Consider the following 20,971-nt stretch of genomic DNA (forward strand, 5'->3'; position numbering starts at 1 on the left):
CATTATTTATAGGTTATTATTTTTGAGTTTGATGCCCTAACTTGCACTTTGCAAATTCATCCCACAGGCCGGTTTTGGCCCCCGAGCCGCATGTTTGACACTGGGGCAATAGATGGTGACACCATAGTCAAATATGGGCAGGATGGTCATTTTAACAAGTGTGTGTTTGGCTGAACGGGTGAAGGAAGTCTTAAAATGATTGCTGTGTTTTTTGTCAAGTGTCATTCACTTAAATTAAATTCTTCTTCTTTTTCTTCTTCTTCTTGCTCCCTGTTTCATGTTCGCCCCCTAGTGGTCGTGCTGTATTTGCAGGCGGTGGGAACCAAAGAATGGAGGGAGGTGAGTTAAGTCACATTTTCCTTTCCGTGGCCAATATCACGGTTGATCTGTGTGTTTTATTAGAAATGCTGATAAACAAGAATTGACTTCAAAAGTCTTTTCTTATCGCCAGCGTCTTCCATTCAGAGCTAAACAGAAGGAGGTTTTGAGAGGAAACTCACAGCAAACATCCAAGAACACAGCAAAAAAAAAAAAAAAAAAAATTCAATGTCAACCTTCTCTGTTTCCAAAATAACTAAAACCCAGTTTCCGAACTCAACTACAGAAAAGAAGAAATATGGAAATATATGCAACCTTTTCTGATGAATTAATAGTAGAGGTTAAAAATGAAAAAATTAAAAGGATGTTATTAAGTCGGGCTTAACACTTTCAGTGCCATGGGCCGATTAAATCGGCTTTACGAAAACAGCCTGTAAAGTGCCACGGGCCGATCAGATCGGCTTTGGAGAACACGCCACATTTGTGTACAAACAAACCGTCCACCCCCATTTCTTCCTCACATTTCAATGATGTTCTTTCTGTGTCCCCCTTTTGAGACCAAGCAGACGGGAATTTGAGGTCACGTGACCGAATAATATTTTTATATCTTTTTAATGTTTCTTATTCTCCGGTGTTTCATCAGAGGGAGCCCTCCATGCCGGGGGGCGGCTGTGGACTCCGGGGGTTGTGGCGCCTTCTCTCACTGGGGTCCGCTCCTTTCTGGTGGGTGGGGGTCCCAGTTGGCCGTCTCCCACTAGTTGGGATGCGGGGCTGTGTTGCTGGTGCCTGGTCGCTGGGGTCGGCGGCTGCATCCTGGTGCGGATGGCTCCCTGAGACAGCGCCTCCTAAATTGATGTTTTACTTTTACTTGTACATTTTTGTTCTGGTCTACCCGTGCTCAGTCAGTCTTCTTAAGTATGTGTGAGCTTGTGGGTTTGCATGTATATGTGTGTGTGTGTGTGTGTGTGTGTGTGTGTGTGGGTGGTTGTGGGTGGGGGGCGGTACTGATTTTTAAACTGATATGTAAAGCACTTTGTGCTACAGTTTTTAATGTATGAAAAGTGCTGTATAAATAAAGATTATTATTATTATTATTATTATTATAAATTATGCAAATTACGATCAATAATGAATCGGCTGCGTCCGGTGCGTTTTGAATCTAATCAGCAATCGGTCGGATGTTACCGAGCGGTTTTCTGCAGGATTCTTCAAATATTATAAAAACGACGCGAAATACTGAAAAACGCCCAAATTCTGTGGCACTTTTAAGGCTTATTAGCCCCTTAACTGTCTGGCACTTAAAGAGTTAAGAACTCAGACAAGATGAATTGACCTTGTGACTGGAGGCCGGCAGAGAAAAGACTGAGATGCTTTTTTGGTTTCATCAAATATTCAATGTTTCCTCCCTTTGACTTCACACCGTCTCACTGTCTGACATTAGTTTTATGTCCGAGGGATCATGTGATCTCCCATTCTTGTTTTTTCACTGTTTCCCCTAACCCACAGGTGTCAAACACTGGCCTGGGGGCCAAATCTCGCCCTCCAAAGGGTCCAGTCCAGCCCTTGGAATGAATGTGCGAAATGCAAAAATTACACTGAAGATATTAACAATCTTTTTAGTTCAAGTTCCGCATTTAGCCCAATTCAATCTCCAGTGGGTAAGACCAGTAAAATACTGTCACAATAACATATAAATAATGTCAACTTCAAATGTTTCTCTTTGTAAATGTAAATATTTTCATGTATTTACACTAAAAGTATAATTTTGCAAAAAATGTGGATAACCTGAAATGTCTTAGGAGAAGTAAATACAATTTTAACAATATTCTGTCTGTTATTAAATGTTTTCTGTGTTTGTAGATCCACTGTGATCTGTGAGTTATAATGTACATGTGTAAATGATAAACTGAGGCATAATATTGTTAAAATTACATTGATTTTTTTTTCAGTTTGTTCATGTTATTCACATTGTTTTAAAGGATAGTTTGTAGATGCAAACCTTTTCATAATGTAATTTTACTTGTTTCGCTCTTAAACATAGAGAAAAGTTTGGAGTTGACATTACTTATATATAATTACGTTATTATTTTACTGGTTTGGCCCACTTCAGATCAAATTTAGCTGAAACTAAAATGAGTTTGACACCCCTGCCCTAACACATGGACACATATTCACTCCAGTAACCACTCGGCCTGATCACAATCAAGGTGTACAAGTATATTTACATCAGTTATTAATCAGTATTGTAAAAAGATACCCCCAAAACCATTCCCAAAATATTTCTTTGGCCATCTTATTACTAGATCTTGCAATCCTCCAAATTTGAAGAAAATCGGATAAAAACTGATAAAATGGTGACCCAATGACCGTGAAAACATGCACAATTTTATTGCTATAGGAGAGCAAAATTATTGTACATAATGTTTTGTAACACAATAAATAATTCCTATTCAACTCCTGTGTCTTTTTATTACAAAATACACACATCACATTGCTTTTCATTTATTGATCATTTTTGTTGAACAGCTGTTTGATTACAAGTACAAATGAAGTTACCTTGACATTGAGGTACACAGTAAATGAGAAAAATATTGGGTATGACCCAAAGTTTGTGATGGGAGTAAATTTACTCATTTAATTTGCATATTGTTAAATCAATCTGATAATACTTGTCATAAACCATTTGATTGTAATTAGTGTTGTCAAACGATTAACAATTTAAATCAGATTAATCACAGAGTTGCTATGGATTAATTTTGATTAATCACGATTAAATATCATTCATTGTTAATCTATGTTAATCGCGTTTCATTTTGCATCGGCAAAAAGAATCAAGAAAGAAGGGAATATATATGCACTTAACGTGTTTGTCTGGGTGACGTGTTAGCTGAAGTGCTAGCAGAATCCCCAACTCATGTATGCTTCCGGCCTGATCACAATCAAGGGGCACAAGTATAATTGAAATTGCAATGACAGGCATGCGCACTGAAAATGAAGGTTTCTAAAAACTTCAGCCAACATGGAGATCTCTGCAAATCTTCCTTTTCACGTTTGTATGCAGACAGAAGGAAATATTCTACAACTTCACATGTGAAGATACAGTATAGAGGAAGAAGATGGAGCTGATAAGTGAAGTTACAAGTATTAAATGACAAATTAAGGAAATCTGGTGCTTGCGGATGTTAGCATGTTAGCATCTTAGCTAATTAGTGCCCATTACATCTGCTTAACAGGATCTTCATTTATTTACTTGATATAAAACAAAGCTTTTGGCCCTGTCCAGACGAAGACGGTTTCGGTCTGAAGTTTTGTATCGGATAGGCCTTTCATCCACACAAAACCGGCTTTTTCAGTCACTGAAACCGCAGCTGTTTGAAACCAGAAATTCGTGATGTTGACGGCCTGATCACAATCAAGGTGTACAAGTATATTTGCATCAGTTATTAATCAGTATTGCAAAAAGATACCCCCAAAACCATTCCCAAAATGTTTCTTTGGCCATCTTATTACTAGATCTTGCAATCCTCCAAATTTGAAGAAAATCGGATAAAAACTGATAAAATGGCGACCCAATGAGCGTGAAAACGTGCACAATTTTATTGTTATAAGAGAGCTAAATTATTGTACATAATGTTTTGTAACACGATAAATAATTACTATTCAACTTCTGTGTCTTTTTTATTACAAAATACACACATCACATTGCTTTTCATTAATTGATCATTTTTGTTGAACAGCTGTTTGATTATCAATTCTTATTTTCAGTATTAAGACAATCAACCATTTTGTTCTGAAAACCCTTCTTTTACAGCCCTTTAATTGTAATAATAGAATGGGAACCTGTTATTTCAGTATTATTATGACTAAATATGCACAACTACACAGATTTTGGTATGCTCCCTGGCTGCAGAAAATTTGGTAACAATGTCACAAACGGATGTTTACGTCGAACCGCATGTTTTCAATGGTGCGTTGTTCACCAAAATTCATGTAGTGTCCGTACACCAATATACTTCCATCAATAATATGGCGTATATGCCTTATAGATATATTGTTCTAACTTGTTCACAAATGTTTATTTCCTCCTGTACCAGGAAGACTTAGTTACAGATCTAACACAGATGCGACCATGTGGTAAGCCAGATTTCCATTCCAGTCTTGTAGAGTCCGTACACCAAGTAGTGTCCGTACACCATATCAAAATATGTGGGTCTAATTTTATTGTTTGTCAATATATGGAATTTGTCAGCACGAATGCTTTGGACACGACATCTATGCAATAAACAATGCATGATTATCCTGAGTGCTGAAACATTTGTATATCTTTGTAGGCATTAAATATGGAGGCTATTAGGCTGGAGTGTCTGTACACCCAATAATTTCTGATTTGACAGGGGTACAAGCCTGCCAAATTTTTAGTAGACACCATAATACAAAAATATTTTGGACTTTAAAAGAGAAATATCAGACAAATAAAATGGCCTGTCTGATTTTTTGACAGCATTATTATTTTTTAACTATATGTGCACCCTTTCTGGTACCCTTGATGATGATCAGGCCGACTGTTTTTACCGACTTGTCCCTACATAATTCATGCAGGACATCCGTTATTAGTTTGTTTATTTCCCTATTTACAAATTCAACGTCCCTGATGTGTTACTAAGGGCTTTTCCGCTGCTGATCCCCTCTCTTCAAGACACCTCACACCTTTTTATTACGTGGTGCTGGACTTAATCAAAAACACGCCGTGAATTGCACCGCAATCAGCCAAGTAAACATCTCAGTACCGTTGCACACATAACACCGCTGGGAGCAGATAATTGAGCTTGACAAGAAACCGGATAAATCCTTTGTTTGCTGTTGATATCGTGTTTGTATTGTGGAAATACATCAAGGCTAATTTGTTAGAGGAATTTTAACCTCGGAACGAAAATGTTTGTAAGTGAAAAATGTAATCCTGCCATTGGTATTTATCACATGGTTAAATCATGAAGAGCCACCATGGTGTTCCCAGTAATTCAACCTCGTCCTGTTGAGAGTTTTTTTTTTTTTTTAAGTGTTTCATTTTTATAGACTGTGGAAGGTTAACTCATCTGCTTCAGGCTATGTTTTCAGATCACAAATTAGACCATTTTTCTCCCAACCAGTTGATATCCTGGACCTCAGAGGCTCCAGCAAATCATTGTCCACCCCAAGAGCAGCAACAGTCAGTCAATCAATCACAGTGGATGACAACAACAACAACTGGAGGAAAAATATCTGACCTTGACCAAACCAGGCCTGCTGATTCCAAATGGGTGCTTCTATGAAACCGGTCCCTAAAAACAGGACATGGGGGATAAAAGTTTAAACCAAATGTAGACGACTGTTACGAAGCAAGTTTGGAAGCACTTTGGGTGTATTTTAAAAATAAATACTTACTGAGATAAAAGAGAAACTATTTTTCAGATAAAACACATTTTTATATTATTTTACATGGTCAAAGGTATGGCAAGTTTATTTGTATAGCACATATCAGCAACAAGGCAATTCAAGGTGCTTCACACAGGACACTGAAATACAACGACAGAGAAAAAGAAACACATTTGAAGCATTATAAAAGAAACATGTAAAAGGTGATTAAAAACAGCAAGTAAGAAAACAACACGTAAAATCCAAAAATATAAAAACACACACATTAAAGTAAGAGTTGCAGTGCAGAGTTTCGAAAGAGAATATAAAATTGAAAAAGTCAAAAGCCTTTTAGTCAAAGGCAGCAGTGAACAGGTGAGTCTTTAACCTGGACTTAAAAGAACTCAGACTCTCAGCAGACCTGATATTTTCTGGTAGTTTGTTCCAGATATACGGAGCATAGAAACTGAACGATGAATCTCCATGTTTAGTTCTGACTTTTGGAACACAGAGCAGACCTGCACCAGATGACCTGAGTGGTCTGGATGGTTCATACTGGACTAGAAGGTCTCTGATGTATTTTGGGCCTAAACCATTCAGTGCTTTATATGCTAGTAAGAGAATTTTAAAGTCTATTCTCTGAGAGACAGGGACATGAAAATTATGTGCTACTATTTTTTTTTTTTTTTTTAAATATCTCTTTATTCTCTCACAGGTACATTTTGGGAATCAAACTAATTATGCAAGGCAGATTGTTTCACCAAAATGACCACTGTTGAAAAACCATTTGCAATTTATATGTGTTTAAATGGGCAGGTTCTGCATGTAACGCAAGTGGACACGATGGATTACATAGAAAACCTGGAATGAGACTGAGATTTCATGAAAAACTCGCATGTCTGGATTAGGAAAAACCTCTAGGATCATCAAATTTAACACAGTATCTTTATTTATAGTGGTATATAAGACCATTTCAAGCTATGTTTTCAAGATAAAATCCACTGACACCTTGGTAGCTTTTCATATCCCAATTTTGGTCACATTTTTGGCCCCAATATTTGATTGAAAATCCAGTAATTCTGGGATGGCTCAGAGCAAGAGTGTGATTTATTTGCATTTATCTGAGGTCGTTGTTAAGTCCGTAGGGGAAATACGTCTAAATTTCTCTTTTATTATTGGGTCTAAAAAAGTACCAAAATGAACCCAGTTTCATAGAAGCATCCAAATGTGAAATCCAAGTTAGGTGAAGATGTAAAACACCAGTTTTACAATCTTGCAGAAATGTCTTTCAGTATATATTCATACACTGAAGATGGCATGTTCTGTATCGGTCAAATTTACCAACAGTAATCATCATCATGCTTGAGTTGAAGTTGGTACCTGGTCTCCATTTAGCTGTTATCTGGATGAAAGTATTCACATGATCATCACTTACATCACCCAAACTGCATAAAAAAATCAATTTGCAAGTGGAGGAAATTTATTTTAACTTTTAGCAAGTAGTTGACCATTTGACTAAGTCAGGGTTCAGCAACCTGCAGCTCCGGAGTCATATGCGACCCTTTCATCCTTCTGCTGCAGCTCCCTGTGGCTTTGGGAAAATAGATAATGAGTATTTAATTTTAATTATTTGTATTTTAGTTCAATAGTTTTTAAAATGTTGCTCTAAATTTGAAGATTATCACAATCTTGTAACATTAAAATAAAATGTGTTTAATTTTTTGTACTCAATAAAATAACAGTAAAAGGTTTAAAAGGTTTGAGGGTTTTGAAACACTTGACAGCTCATGTTGAAGATACTGTTGTTGATGAAGAGGTTTTTACTCAGAATTACAAATGGAGTGAGACTGAAAATCTTCCCAAACCAGACAAACTTGTGTTTGAAACATGGAATGCCATCCCCGACACTTATGAACACAAAAAAGACATTTAGGTGCAAAAATGACATTAACCAGGTATAATAAATATTTCAATTGGCTGTTATTTTGCAAAATATATTTGACATTGTTCAGTAAAATGGTTATTTTTTTCTTCAGCTGACTGCACACTGAATGTGATAAAAGGACAACACAGAGAAACAGACGGTATTTTTGGTTTGCATGTTTATTTTGCTGCAGGTGGATAGTTTAAATTTGGCTTTTTATGTAATAAATACTGTATGAGGACTCAAATAGACATTGAGTATTTCATTTGAAGGTAACCTTCAACCCAGTGTCTTTTTTTTGGGGTTCTAAATGTTTTTATTGCATGCAGAAATAAAATCTGGTGTTCTCCACAGCAGTTCATTGATTTCATAAAGGTAACACACTATTGTTTTTTTTTAAAATCATAACATAAGGGGGGGGGGGGGGGGGGGGGGGGGGGGTGAGATATATGCAGTGTTATGTTCATTTTTGTTGTCATAAAGCACAGGTGTCAAACATGCGGCCCAGGGGCCAAATCCAGCCCACCAAAGGGTCCAGTCCGGCCCTTGGGATGAATTTGAGAAATGCAAAAATTACACTAAGATATTAACAGTCCTTTTAGTTCAGGTTCCACATTCAGACCAATTCAATCTCAAGTGGGCAGGATTCAGTCAAATACTATCATAACATATAAATAATGACAATTCCAAATTTTTCTCTTTGTAAATGTAAATATTTTCATGTATTTACAATAAAACAAAGTATAATTTTGCAAAAACTGTGAATAACCTGAACAGATATGAACAACCTGAAATGTCTTAAGAGAATTAAGTACAATTTTAACAAGATTCTGCCTGATATTAAATTTTTTGTGTATTTGTAGATCCACTGTGATCTGTAAGTTATAATGTGTAAATGATAATATTGATAAATTACACTTACACTTTGCAGATGTAAACCTTTTCTTAATGTAAATTAACTTTTTTTTCGCTCTAAAACATATAGAAAAGTTTGGAGTTGACATTATTTACATATTATTATGTCATTATTTGACTGGTTTGGCCCACTTCAGATCTAATTTAGCTGAATGTGGCCCCTGAACTAAAATGAGTTTGACACCCCTGTCATAAAGGTTTTGTAGCTCCCTGTGTTTTCTTTTCTATGGGAAACTGGTCCAAATGGCTCTTTGAGTCTTTAACCCCTTCATGCATCGCAGCCACTCCAGTGGACAGTTATTCTACAGCTGTTCTCTTGTATATTCATGGGTTTTGTTGTTTTAGTTCCATATCAGCTGCTTATGCATCATCCCATACACTGCAATTCATACCATTACTATAACTTTGCTGTTCTTGATAAACCTGATCTGCAGTAACATGTTTGAGTGTAAATCAACTGTTAATTGTTAGACTGTAATTACCTTTTTTTTTTTTTCGTTTTCTTTTTTTAAAACAAAAAGGGTTTTTTATGCATATTACCTCCATGAAGTGAGTAATAACTAGTATTAGAATATGCTAAAATGTGAGAAAACATCACATTAGCAGCATTAACAATGTTTTAATTTCATTCTTTTCATATCACTTTCTGCTATTGGGTCAAAACACGGTAATCGAAATCTCTCTGATCGGACATTTTAGAGACAATTTGACAGATTAGTGTTGCTAAACGACCCACATTTTTACTTTTAAATTCATTTTTGCTTTAGTGGGACCATAAAGGATTATCCAAAACAAGGAGCTACTTTAAACTGACATAAATATTGGAATGGCAATCAATTAAAGTTCACTCTCTGACGGGACATTACTGTGCTTTGACCCTATTGGGTTTTAAATATATATTTCTTTGCTTCAAAAATTAAATGCATGGTGTAGCTGAGTGGGCATTTTTGTAACTGGGTCATTCCATGACAATTCAACCAATGGTCCCCACATGACCCCTTCAGAAAATTCTGGAAAAATTCACACTTGTTCACCTACCAGATAAACGAACACATCCAAAATGTTAATGTCATATCTGTAATAGTTTAGGAGATACAGCCCTTTGAAAATTAATGTGTTTTTTTTTTGGTTTTTTTTTTTTTAATTTTGCAAATTTGCTTTTGGGCCAACTTTGAGGAGCTATATCTCCTCAGGTATTCAAGCCACACTGCTGAAACTTACTGTCTGGGGTGAAATCCCCCTGAAAAGACCATATTTTGCATCAAAATAATTGTAGGTGCCTTCATGTTTGGTCCATGAGGCCTTGAAATCGGGCGAAAAGGCTAATTCATTCTAAATGTCCTCTCTCTTCAGGCTTGCACTGTGCCATAATGGATGAATATAGAGACCTAATTTTTTTTTTGCATGGATTCTTATGGTCAAGATGCAACAATATACTGCAAAAAGACTACATTTCAATGGAAAGTGTTGCTGTGAGGCAATGAATAAAATGGGTCGATTTCAATTTTTCACAAAAATACTCCTTATTTGAGCACCCAAATTACCATGTGGCCAGTTAATGAATATTTTGAAATTTTTACCATGTCTTCATATATGTTTCAAGATGTTGTGCACAAAATTTTAGCTTTGGGATAGAACTGGTTCTATTTTTAATATTTTTTTTACTGCATGACTATGTTTTCTTCAAATTGTGTACAAACGTAGGTGTAAATGGCATTTTTAACAGTATAATGGCATTGATTATTGCCCAAGTTATGATAATACCTGAGATATATGAACTAGGGTGTGGAACTGCATGATGGTTCAGATAGAATAATTATAGATTTCCCAGAACTGGCTCAGGTTGATGCCTGTAGTAGAGACTTCTTGGAAATTAGATGGAGTTGACCCAATTTCACCAGGGTCAATGACATAAATGTAGCTAAGATTTCCCAACTACATGAAAAAAAGAAACTCGATCACATTGTTTTTTTCATGCCTAAGGAGGAATAAAAACACTCTAGACAAAAAATCTTGGCCAAGGTTCTCATAATTCATGTATGAAAGGGTAAAAGTTGCTGACCCCTGGACCAAGTAGTTGATCATAACTTAGGGCTTCATTCTAGAGAAGAGCTTTTATGGGAATAGGGTATCACCAAGGAGTTCTCCATTCTGAAGTCCAATAAAAATCACTTTTTGAACAAACAGTAAAGAGGAACGCTTCACAGACCTCCAGGCAGTAATGAAAAAATAGTAATGAAAAATAGTACAAGAGGTGCTTTTTGGGTAAGGGACTGTCAGTGCACTGAGACCCAATACATTTCAGCCTGCTGGCCTTCAAGGCTCAGTGAGGTCCATTGAGACATACCATAATCAACACAGACATTTTAAAATTATAAGAGAGGGCTTTGGTTTTTTGTATTTTTTTGTGGAAAAATCACTTTTTACTGCACCAAATCTGTCTTTCAGCTATCTAAAGCCATCTAAATTTTGATATTATAGAATTGGGCTGGGACCTTGGGGGACCGAGCCTTCGCTGCAGCCGCCCCCACCCTATGGAACGCACTCCCACAAAACATCAGGAACTCAGACTCTATATAAGTGTGATGTATTATTATTATTATTATTATTATTATTATTATTATTATTATTATTATTATTATTATTTATACTGGCTTGTGCATAATCTAAAATCCAGATGCACTTGAGGAATTCTGATTTCCAAATTGGATAAGTCTAAAACTCCCAAAGTCATTTTTCTCCTGGCAGCAAAATTATTGACCAGTTCGAGACAGATAACAATAAAAACAGAGGCATGAGAGATAGCACAATAGTAGAAGCATTAAAAAAGCATCAAAAAAAGTCAACTGTACCAATATCTGCACTGTAAAAAAAATCCTGTTGTTTTTACAAAAAGAAATTGGCAGCTGTGGTTTCCAGAACAGTACTGTAAAAAACATCCAACTGTAAACATATTTACGGAGTAACATGTAGATTTAACATTTTAAACAAGTAGATTTCACTGGTAAATGGACTGCACTTATTTAGCACATTTTCTACACCTTCATGGTGCCCAAAGCCACCAGGTCAATTTAGGCTACAGTGTCTTCCATGGACACTTTGACATATGGACAGTCTGAGCCAGGATTCGAACCACCAACCCTTTGGTTATTGGACGAGCTGCTCTACCAACTCTACCAACCCATTAATTTACAAATTTAAAATGTTATATTGTTAAATGTTTACTTTTTTTTTTTTTTTTTTTTTTTAACTTTTTGATTTAAAAAAAAAAAAGCAAATATGCAGTTATTTCAACATAATAGTTTTGCAATTTTAACGGCACCACATTGTTTTTCAATTTACAGTTTTATTTTCTAAAAACAATAGAAATACATCATTTCTACATACAAATCTGGTTTTCTTCACATACTCTTCCTGGAAAAACTACAGCTATATTTGATTTAATCATTAACACAAAAATCTTTTCAAATAAACAACTTTGCATTGTATTGTCACTTACAGTTTTTTTATGTTGCAATTTTACAACTTTTTGGTGTTAATGCTACAGTAATTTTTTACAGTGTAAAGGAAGTAAAAACAAAAATGAAGCTAATGAAATTAAGTTAAAATAGTGTTAAGGAACATTATGTACAAACCCATGTCTTCCAGGGGCAAAAGGAAGAACCATAGGAAATTAAAATGCCATTTGTTTCCACTTTTCAAATTACATTGAAACATTACCATTACATTACATTACCAACATACAAATTGTTGGTGTTAATTCTACAGTCATTTTTTACAGTGTGGGACTGTTGTGGTCTAATACTGAACCTTCTTTTTGCAAGGCATATGAAAATCTTAGTTTTAGACTCATTAAGCAGGTGAATAAATTCAGATTTCTTAAAACCACTGGAAAAGTATTGATTTTTGTGGTTCTCAAACATTTCACCTGCACTACACAATCTAGATCTATTCATTAATGACCTCATAGCATGATTACAAGCTTCTTTAAGGTCGCAAAAACAAAAAGTGAAACATCTTTTCCAAGTTTTCCTATTGAGACATGGAGTAGAGCAGTCACATTAAGGTTGTATATGAAGGAATCTGATCAGTGATTGGTAATTACAGCTGTCAATCATGAATGTAACCTCGTACCGGTCTAAAAACACCTGTGATTGGATAGAATCTAGGTGTAATTTGGTCGATACAGGCAGGGGGTACAGTCATATCAGCACAAGTGCGTTTCTTTTTTGTTTGTTTTTTTTTCAAATTTTACTTTAACCCTTTCAGCATGAATTTTGAGAACGTTAGTTAATATTTTTTTTTTCTTGAGTGTTTTTATTCCTCTTTAGGTATGAAAAAAACAATGCAAAGGAATTTTTTTTTTAATGAAAATATTTTTCGTGGAGTTACAAAAATGTCCACTCAGCTGGACACCATGCATTTCATTTTTGAAGCAAAGAAACGTATTTAAAACTCATCATCAGAAAGTGATATACTGTGTGAAAACTATGAAATAAAAACATTTTTAATGCCTCTAATTGCTAAATCGCTAGTTTTCTCACATTTTTATCATACTCTAATATTAGTTATTACTCATTTCATGGAGATAAAATCCTCCTGAGACCCAGGAATTTGATAGTTTTAGCTTTTTTACATTAAAAAATTGTCTTGATTGGAAACTGCATGATGCAACAGTTTTTTCAGATACATTATTAAAATAATTTTTATTTATTGCTTGATTTTTTAATGGAATGTCCTTTGTAATGCACTGCATTTTTTGAGTAAAACTGCCAAACTTGTGTCCCCTATAGAAGACAAAATGCATTGCTGGGTCTCAGGAGGATATGCGGAAAAAAAAAAAAAAAGTTTCAGAAAACTGTTAATTACAGTCTAATAAGAATTAGCAACTAACTTCCACTAAAACGTGTTACTGCAGATCAGGTTTATCATGAGCAGCAAAGTTACAATCATTGTATGACCTGCAGTGTTTGGGAGGATGCATAAGAGTCCACTGTGTTGGCTGATATGGAACTAAAACAATCAAACCCATGAATATACAAGAGAACAGCTGTGGAATATCTGTCCACTGTAGTGAACACTATGCATGAAAGGGTTAATTGAACATCAATTAGAACACAGGTGTCAAACACATGGCCCGGGGGCCAAAACCGGCCTGCCAAGGGGTCCAATACGGCCCCTGGCATGAATTTGTGAAATGCAAAAATTACACTGAAGATATTATCAGTCAAGGATGTTCGATCTAAAGTGGGTTAGACCAGTAAAATACTTTCATAATAACCTATAAATAATGAAAAAAGCTATTTTTTCTTTTTGTTTTAGTGTTAAAAAAAGTAAAATTACACAAAAATGTTTACATTTACAGACTGGCTTTTCACAAAAAATATGAACAACCTGGAATGTCTTAAGACAGGGATGTCAAACTCGTTTTCTTTCAGGGGCCACATTCAGCCCACTTTAATCTCAAGCGGTCCAAACTATTAAAATAATAGCATAATAACGTATAAATAATGACAACTCCAAGTTATTCTCTTTGTTTTACTGCAAAAAACTTTAAATTAGGAAAATGTTTACATTTACAAACAATCCAAACAATAAAGATGTGAATAACCAGCAAAAAAACCATGAGATTTCTTAAGAAAAATAAGTGCAATATTTTTTTTTATATATCACTTGTACATGTGCCTTACGCACAATGTTACACAAACATTTGGTAACTGTTATATTATTGTTGAAATTTGGAAGTTTGGAATTCATATTTGTTCAGGATATTTACATTTTTTGTGAAATGATAGTTTGTTTTCGTGTAAATACATGAAAATGACATGAAAATGTTTACATTCACAAAGGCGAGTTGTAAGTATTTGTAGGTTATTGTCATACATTTGACTGATTTGTACGTGGAATCTGACCTAAAATTTTTGCGAATATCTTAAGTGTGATTTTTGCATTTCATAAATTCATCCCATGGGCCGGATTAGACCCTTTGGCCCCCAGGCCACATGCTTGACACCCCTGTCTTAAGAGAAGTATGTAGTATTTTAACAATATTCTGCCTATTATCAAATGTTTTGTGTATTTGTAGATCCACTGTGATCTGTAACTTGTAATGCACGTGTATAAATGACCAAGTGAGACATAGTATTGCTAAAATTGCACTTTTTTTCTTTTTTCTTTTCAGGATGTTTATATTTGTTCATGTTATGTTCAAGTACAGTCATAGATGTAAACATTTTCATTACAGAATCATACTTTTTTCACTCAAAAACACAGAGAAAACTTTGGAGTCGACATCATTCATAAGTTCTTATCCTATTATTGATATTATTTGACTGGTCCGGCCCACTTTAGATCAGATTAGGCTGAATGTGGCCCCTGAACTAAAATGCATTTGACACCCCTGAATTAGAAGCATTGTAGGTTTAAAAAAAAAAAAAAGACAAATAAAACATTTAATCACAGAATCCATTTGTGTCATTTGCACAGTGTTTTACCATGCATGTGGATACAGAAGACTGTCCTCTCAGAACACTAGAATTATAATATACTGACATGTTATAATGGAATTTTTGCCCAAAGATGAATGACCACTTTCAGGCACTGCAGCTCTATAAGCTAACTTTACTATAATTCTAAATGTGCCGTTTAGACTGGTGCAAATCATGCTCTGAATAGACACAACATCACATGACCTTGTGTGAGAGAATATTTGCTTTGCTTTGACAAAAAAACAGAGTAAAGCCAAATCTGAGTTATTTCCAGGTTTTTCTTATTTGCATTGAGATCACATTCAAAGTAAGGATTTTAGTACAACAGTTGTGTTTTCTAATCAACTTTTCAGTTATTCCTAGCTTGTTTGCATCATGGTCTCGGGTCTTTCAAGGCTTCGAGTCTGCATATTCTCTGCCAAGGTTATAGAAAGAAATGCATACAAAGTACCTCATTCATGAGCTCAAGGCGTTCAGCTTCTTTACAGTAAATACAACTGATGCATCCACTTTGTTTCTGGTCAACATGGTTGAAAGGCAGAATGCAATCCAGTCACCATCATACACGCACAATAGTATAGTGCTATTGAATAGAATAGAATAGAATAGAATAGATCTTTATTGTCACTCCGTGCGTTTACATGACAACTTTTATTCCTGGTTTAATCTGAATAAACTTTAGATCCTATTTAAGATGACCATATAAACACCTTATTCCATCTGAAAAAGAATAGTTCGGAATACATTTAAATCCAAATAAAGTCACTGGTTTAATCCCCTTTTAATTCTGAACTAAATTATTCCTCGGACATGTAAACCCTTTATTCCGTTTGGACTTTATTCCTGCCATTCTGCACATGCTCGTTGTCTTGTCCTGTCGCGATGACGCACACATTCTGTGCTGGTGGAAGAATATACAATGCAGTTTAGTCAACCCAAACCATTCCAGTGGGCTATTCTGATGGGATCTACCAGCCTCTAAAACCCTGAAGGAAGAGTTCCCCGTATCTGATATTTTGCAATGCGACTTCAGTCTGAACGGCCAGGCCACATTTATCTGACCTTTACGTCATTGAAATGCGACAAATGTCACCTTTCTGCATCCCAGGAGGAGGAGTGGTGGGAAAAACGTATTTACTTCTGTAAACACAGTGCAAATGGGTGTGAATAGGTGTGAATGTGACAGTGAACGGTTGTTCATCTGAATATGTCACCCTGTGATGAACTGGTGACATTTCCAGGGATAGGCTCCACCCCCGCGATGGATGGATGGATGGAAGGAAGGAAGGAAGGGTTGGTGGGTGGATGGATGGATGGATGGATGGATGGAAGGGTTGGTGGATGGATGGATGGATGATTGATGGATGGATGGATGGAAGGGTGGGTGGATATATAGATGGATGGATGGATGGATGGATGGATGGAAGGGTGGGTGGATGGATGGATGGATGGATGAATGGAAGGAAGGAAGGGTTGGTGGGTCAATGGCTGGATGGATGGATGGAAGGGTTGGTGGGTGGGTGGATGGATGGATGGATGGACGGATGGAAGGAAGGGTGGGTCGATGGATGGATGGACGGATGGATGGAAGGGTTGGTGGGTGCATGGATGGATGGATGGATGGAAGGGTTGGTGGGTGGATGGATGGATGGAAGGGTGGGTGGGTGGGTGGATGGATAGAAGGGTGGATGGATGGATGGATGGAAGGAAGGAAGGAAGGAAGGAAGGGTGGGTGGGTGGGTGGGTGGATGGATGGATGGATGGAAGGAAGGAAGGAAGGAAGGAAGGAAGGAAGGGTGGGTGGATGGATGAAGGCCCTCATAGGGGTTTCTCATGCTCCTCTCCAGACCAGACCAGTTCCGTACCTTGACACCCAACGCCCCAGCACCTATTAACCAATCACCACAGAACGGCATTATAAACCAAAGGCCTCCAGCACTGAAAATAGAAACACTACAAGGAAATCTCATGGGATTTTCCCTTTAGGTCGATACAGCAGGAAGGTTCTGAGGTCCAATACACTCCCCTGCGAGGCCGTGGTAATGGATAGGTTGGGGACAGAGCTGATAGCATGGATTATGTGCACTGGGCACTAAAGACATGAGTCCAGGTATTGAGGCCGCGGTGAGGCAGCACTCGGATCAATAGCTCATTACACTGTGCTGTCGGGCCCGGCGGTGGCGGCGAGCAGGTCCGTCCACCGGGGGGATTACTGGGGTGATTGTCAGGGAGATGGAGACACAGGCCGGGCCAGGAGGAGGCTGGGAGGGGGGCTCTGGGGGGCGGCTACCAAGGTGCAGCGTGGACTCTAATGTACCAGCCAGATTTCTCTGGGGACACATTTAACAATGAACTTCGGCGTGGTTATATTTTTGGAAAACAATGGATATTTTTGGGTGAAATGTTCCAGTGATAATAGGGGTTTCTGCTGAATCCCATGAATTTTCTCCACTTATTTCTCCTTTGCTTTTATCTTGACTCAAAGACGTACACCGTCTCTTTAGCTCCTTTTTAACACTTCCTTTCTGTCTTTGTAGTTTGGAAGGACGGAAGTAATCGATAACACACGGAACCCGGACTTTGTCAGGAAATTCGTCCTGGATTTCTTCTTTGAAGAGAAGCAGAATCTGAGGTTTGACGTGTAAGTGATACGAGAGTATTTCATTCACTTTTTTTTTTTCTTTCCCCAAACCCACCTAAGGTTTCGATGCTTTGCTTTGATTACATTTGAATAATGTGGGTCTCCGTGGGTCTTCAGAGAGGTGAGGAGCCGATTTTGCCCCATTAGAATAAATGAACAGACCAATCATCTCTAAATTTAGATGCTGTGGCGTTCAATCACACAAGAAGATCCAAGCAAGGACACTTAACACAGGCCACTTGCGCCGGCTGATTAAATTAGCCTCAGTATAACTACATTGCCATTCTGTTCAGTTCACCTACCTGTTATCTTTAATCAATAACAGAGAAAGATCACCTCAAAGCCTCTGGAGCTTTAATCAACAAACCAAAATGGCTCTTCTTCTTCTTTGCAGTATCGACTTTTTGTCCTACTTTGAGAAAAAGTTTGCTAATGTTAAACAGTAGTGGGAAGATTTCCTTAAAGTGTAGGTGACTTTTCACTTAAAGTATTACAACTCCTTAACTGTTTCACAGATCAAATGAAAACTAAATGCTGTAGTTTAACAAGAAAACTGAATGTAGTTATTTATATGATCATTTCCTGATGAGCAGCAGCCAGCTGAGCTCTTCGACTGTTTAGAATGGACGCTGACTCTGAACTGAACTCCAGTAATTGCTGAAAGTAGCTTCTCAAAGCAGAAGACAGAGTAATGGACCAGACAAACAATACTGTGTTTAAGGGGTTTATGGGGTTTTAGGGACAGACTCTGAAGGAGGAGGAGGAGGAGGAGGAGGAGGAGGCAGAGTCCTGCATGGATCCACTTTTCCAAACCAGCACCCACCCGTACCTGCAAAGCTGATTACCACAACCACGATTACCATGACCCGCTACTCGCATTTTTTTCCCTATCCAATCCACACCCACCCATACCCGTGTACATTAGACCCACAGCCTGACTTGACCCATGATTAAACATATTGTCTACACCATAGGTGTCAAACATGCGGCCAGGGGGCCAAATCCGGCCCGCCAAAGGGTCCAGTCCGCCCCTTGGGATGAATTTGTGAAATGCAAAAATTACACTAAGATATTAACTATCCTTTTAGGTCAGGTTCCACATTCAGACCAATTCAATCTCAAGTGGGTCAGACCAGTAAAATACTATCATAATAACCTATAAATAATGACAACTCCAATTTTTTCTCCTTGTAAATGTAAATATTTTCATGTATTTACACTAAAACAAAGCAGAATTTCGCAAAAAATGTGAATAACCTGAACAAATATGAACAACCTGAAATGTCTTAAGAGAAGTAAGTACAATTTTAAGAAGATTCTGCCTGTTATTAAATGTTTTGTGTATTTGTAGATCCACTGTGATCTGTAAGTTATAATGTACATGTGTAAATGATAAACTGAGGCCGAAAACTGTTAAAATGACACTTATTTTTTCAGTTTGTTCATGTTATTCACATCTTTTGAAAAGATAGTTTGTAGATGTAAACCTTTTCATAATATAAATTTACTTTTTTCGCTCTAAAACATAGAGAAAACTTTGGAGTCGACATTATTTATATATTATTATGTTATTATTTTACTGGTCTGGTCCCCTTCATATCAAATTTAGCTGAATGTGGCCCCTGAACTAAAATGAGTTTGACACCCCTGGTCTACACAGTAACTCACTTTTAAAGGCTTTATTTTTGGCTAACATGTACGCCATCAATAAATCTCTAATGTTACATATACATCGTTCACAAACATGAGCTAGCACACACTTGGCAATAAAACATTTTTAACCCTATAATGCTGAAAGTATATTTGATACGTGAGTTTTGAAGCCCTCTACATGATCAGTGTGATTTTTTTTCCTTCAAAAACCTGATGTATACAATTAGATACATGCAATACACAGATAATCTGGTGGAATTCGTTCACCAGAGGCCTTTCCAGTGACACTACAAGACTGTCATTAATGAGGAAGGAGGAAGAACTTTGACAATTTTGAAAGGAATTACCAATTTGTTAGACATGTTTGTGTTATATATATGTCGCAGTAGAGATTGAAATCCAGTGGGATTCCTAATCCTACTAGGACAGATAGTATTTGTAGTTTGTCCTAGGACAAACTAAAATTCCTGGATTCCTGGATTTCAATCTCTACTGTGACATATATATATATATATATATATATATATATATATATATATATATATATATATATATATATATATATATATACCCACATACATACATACATACAGGGTGGGGAAGCAAAATTTACAATGAACATTTAGTTGTTTTTTCTCAGCAGGCACTACGTCAATTGTTTTGAAACCAAACATATATTGATGTCATAATCATACCTAACACTATTATCCATACTTTTTCAGAAACTTTTGCCCATATGAGTAATCAGGAAAGCAAACGTCAAAGAGTGTGTGATTTACTGAATGCACTCGTCACACCAAAGGAGATTTCAAAAATAGTTGGAGTGTCCATAAAGACTGTTTATAATGTAAAGAAGAGAATGACTATAGCAAAACTATTACGAGAAAGTCTGGAAGATACTATTAAAGAAGAATGGGAGAAGTTGTCACCCGAATATTTGAGGAACACTTGCGCAAGTTTCAGGAAGCGTGTGAAGGCAGTTATTGAGAAAGAAGGAGAACACATAGAATAAAAACATTTTCTATTATGTCAATTTTCTTGTGGCAAATCAATTCTCATGACTTTTAATAAACTAATTGGTCATACACTGTCTTTCAACCCCTGCCTCAAAATATTGTAAATTTTGCTTCCCCACCCTGTATATTTTTTTGTTTCTTTTTTCAAAAATAATAATATTTGCGTATTGAGACCCGATGTATCAAATATGATACAAAATTGAAAATCATACATGGAAAATTATATTTGAAAAAAAAAAAAAAAAATAAAAATTGGGGGGTTTTTCAGAAGGACCAATAAAGGCTCCAGTTTCAAAGAACTGGAATTTTCTGTCAATGATTTAATGGTTCAGGCTTTACAAGGTTAAAAATACCCAAGAGGCGATACACAGTCCAAAAGTGCAACAATAAAGTAAAAGAAAAATGTCAGTCTCCGTCAACACATTTTGTCACTTTGAATCTTTACAGTATGTCAAAGTATATTTATTTCATGGTCCCTGAACGTAGCCTTACTTGTACTCTACTGGATTCTCACAGGTACAATGTGGACTCCAGGAGCTGTAACATCTCCAAACATGTAAGTTGGTTAAACTCTACTGATAGCCTTCACCTAGTGCTGATCATTTCCATCCTGTGTTTGTATTAT

The 20,971-nt window shown here is 36.5% G+C and overlaps 1 protein-coding gene across 1 annotated transcript in view; it reads left to right on the forward strand.

Moving 5' to 3' along the window:
- LOC115423108 (copine-9-like) overlaps nucleotides 1–20,971 on the forward strand; it is a 275,059-nt gene that overhangs the window by 89,418 nt on the left and 164,670 nt on the right. Inside the window, exons 3-5 of the mRNA XM_030139830.1 lie at nucleotides 293–339; nucleotides 17,574–17,677; nucleotides 20,863–20,902. Of these exons, the coding sequence (XP_029995690.1) occupies nucleotides 293–339; nucleotides 17,574–17,677; nucleotides 20,863–20,902 (191 nt within the window). The remainder of the gene's footprint in view (nucleotides 1–292; nucleotides 340–17,573; nucleotides 17,678–20,862; nucleotides 20,903–20,971) is intronic.

This window comes from Sphaeramia orbicularis, chromosome 7 (assembly GCF_902148855.1).
Source record: "Sphaeramia orbicularis chromosome 7, fSphaOr1.1, whole genome shotgun sequence".
Lineage (NCBI taxonomy): Eukaryota > Metazoa > Chordata > Actinopteri > Kurtiformes > Apogonidae > Sphaeramia > Sphaeramia orbicularis.